The sequence below is a fragment of the Labrus mixtus genome, chromosome 8, assembly GCF_963584025.1.
Source record: "Labrus mixtus chromosome 8, fLabMix1.1, whole genome shotgun sequence".
Classification (NCBI taxonomy): domain Eukaryota; kingdom Metazoa; phylum Chordata; class Actinopteri; order Labriformes; family Labridae; genus Labrus; species Labrus mixtus.
In genome coordinates, this window is record NC_083619.1 from 7,638,553 (window position 1) to 7,640,123 (window position 1,571).

The 1,571-nt window shown below is 49.8% G+C and overlaps 1 protein-coding gene across 3 annotated transcripts in view; it reads right to left on the reverse strand.

Moving 5' to 3' along the window:
* Positions 1–988, reverse strand: part of carmil3 (capping protein regulator and myosin 1 linker 3) — a 98,539-nt gene extending 97,551 nt beyond the window's left edge. For 2 of the 3 annotated variants that reach the window (XM_061044005.1, XM_061044003.1), the window contains exon 1: positions 817–987. In XM_061044005.1, the coding sequence (XP_060899988.1) occupies positions 817–874 (58 nt within the window). In that variant the 5' untranslated portion in view covers positions 875–987. Of the gene's footprint in view, positions 1–816 lie in introns of all 3 variants that reach the window. The other variant, XM_061044004.1, reaches the window with a different exon arrangement.
* Between the last annotated feature and the right edge of the window lie 583 nt (positions 989–1,571).

The following is a 1,571-nucleotide window of genomic DNA, read 5'->3' on the forward strand; positions in this document are numbered from 1 at the left end:
CCCACTTGTCATTTTGACACTTTGATGGATCTGCTCACTCACCCTCTTCTCATGAACCCCCCCCCCCCCCCCCATCAGCTCCGATGGCAGGTGTGCTAATGTCCTAATGCAGCCTTACTCTTATCACCAGGCCAGACAGACGGGGCTTGGACAGGTTGAGCTGGTAAACAGCGGGATTTAACTCTCGTCTGGATAATTATCTGTGAGGGACACACCTACTTGAACACCTTATTATCCACACATGCTGGTCACTGAGTGTGTGTGTGGGGGTGGGTGGGTGTGGGTGTACAGGTAAAATCTTCCCAGCAGGAAGTGGCACAGCACAGTGTGCAGTTGAACCCATGCTGCCTGCTGCACGCAAAGCACTCCCAGTCGCACAGTAACTCCCACGCTCACACACGCAGGGAGGAGAGAAAGAGATGAAAACTCCTAATGAATGCACATCGAAAGCCGTGACGCGCACTCACGCACAGTGATGCACTTAAAATAACTCTGTCAGCACTCTACGGGACTCTGGTGGCCGATACATTTCACAGCCGGACCTTTAATATCAAATCAATCCGAAAGTGAACACCCCCGCTCAGAGATCGATGGGATTACAATCTTCCCGAGCTTCAACAGCCATTAACTCTGGTTTTGCCTGGGGAGACATTTCCTGCGATCGCCTGCGGTGATAACTCCTTCCAAATGAAACGGAACTACAAAGCGAAGATTTATAGAGCAGCGGAGTGAAGACAAAACTGACCCCCACATGTACTGAAACGGCTCTCCTTCCTCATCTATACTTCCCCTTAAAAGTCACGTTGGGGGGCTCACCTGTGATTTCCCTGCTGACGTTGACGAAGCCCGCCGCTGTGGTCTCCTTTGAGGCCATGGTGCGCTCCTCCACGCCGGTCCGACCCCCTTATCGGTTCCTCCGCGGATAAACGTCCCCCAAAAAGTGCACTTTTAATTTCCCTCTGTCCTCAGCGCCTGCAGGGGGGCTCCGGGACGCAGCAACAGTCCGTGCGTACAGTGTGATGTGAAGCGGTGCCGCGCTGCGCACTGGCCAAAACCCGAGGAGCGCCTCCGACTCAGCACTCCAGCACGAGAGAGAGAGAGAGTGGGGGGGGGGCGGGGTGGAGAGAGAGAGAGGGGCTGTAGCAACAAAAAAAAAAAAGAAACGCTCTCATGACAAAGAATGTAAATGATACTGTGTGTAACTGAATGAAAGATGAGGTGTACAGACTGAAAATGGACTTGTGGCTGGGGGTCTTTAAGGTAGTTTTTGTGGACTCCAGCAGATAAGCAGCGAGTAAGAAAGGAGATCAGAGCTGAAAGTTGATATGATGCTTAAAATGTGTTTTCAATGCAACACTGCTGTGATGATGTGGGGACATGGAGGGAATGCAGCCATATATATCACAATAACAACCATCCATCAATAAGTAGTGAGTTGTGAATAATCTGTCAAATTTAGGTTGCAAGAATTTAACTTATTCTATAATGTTTGCGATGCACAAAAGTTTCCCCTGTGGACTGTTCAATGTAATAAAAAAAGAGCACGACATTATGGGTAAGAAACTGTAGTC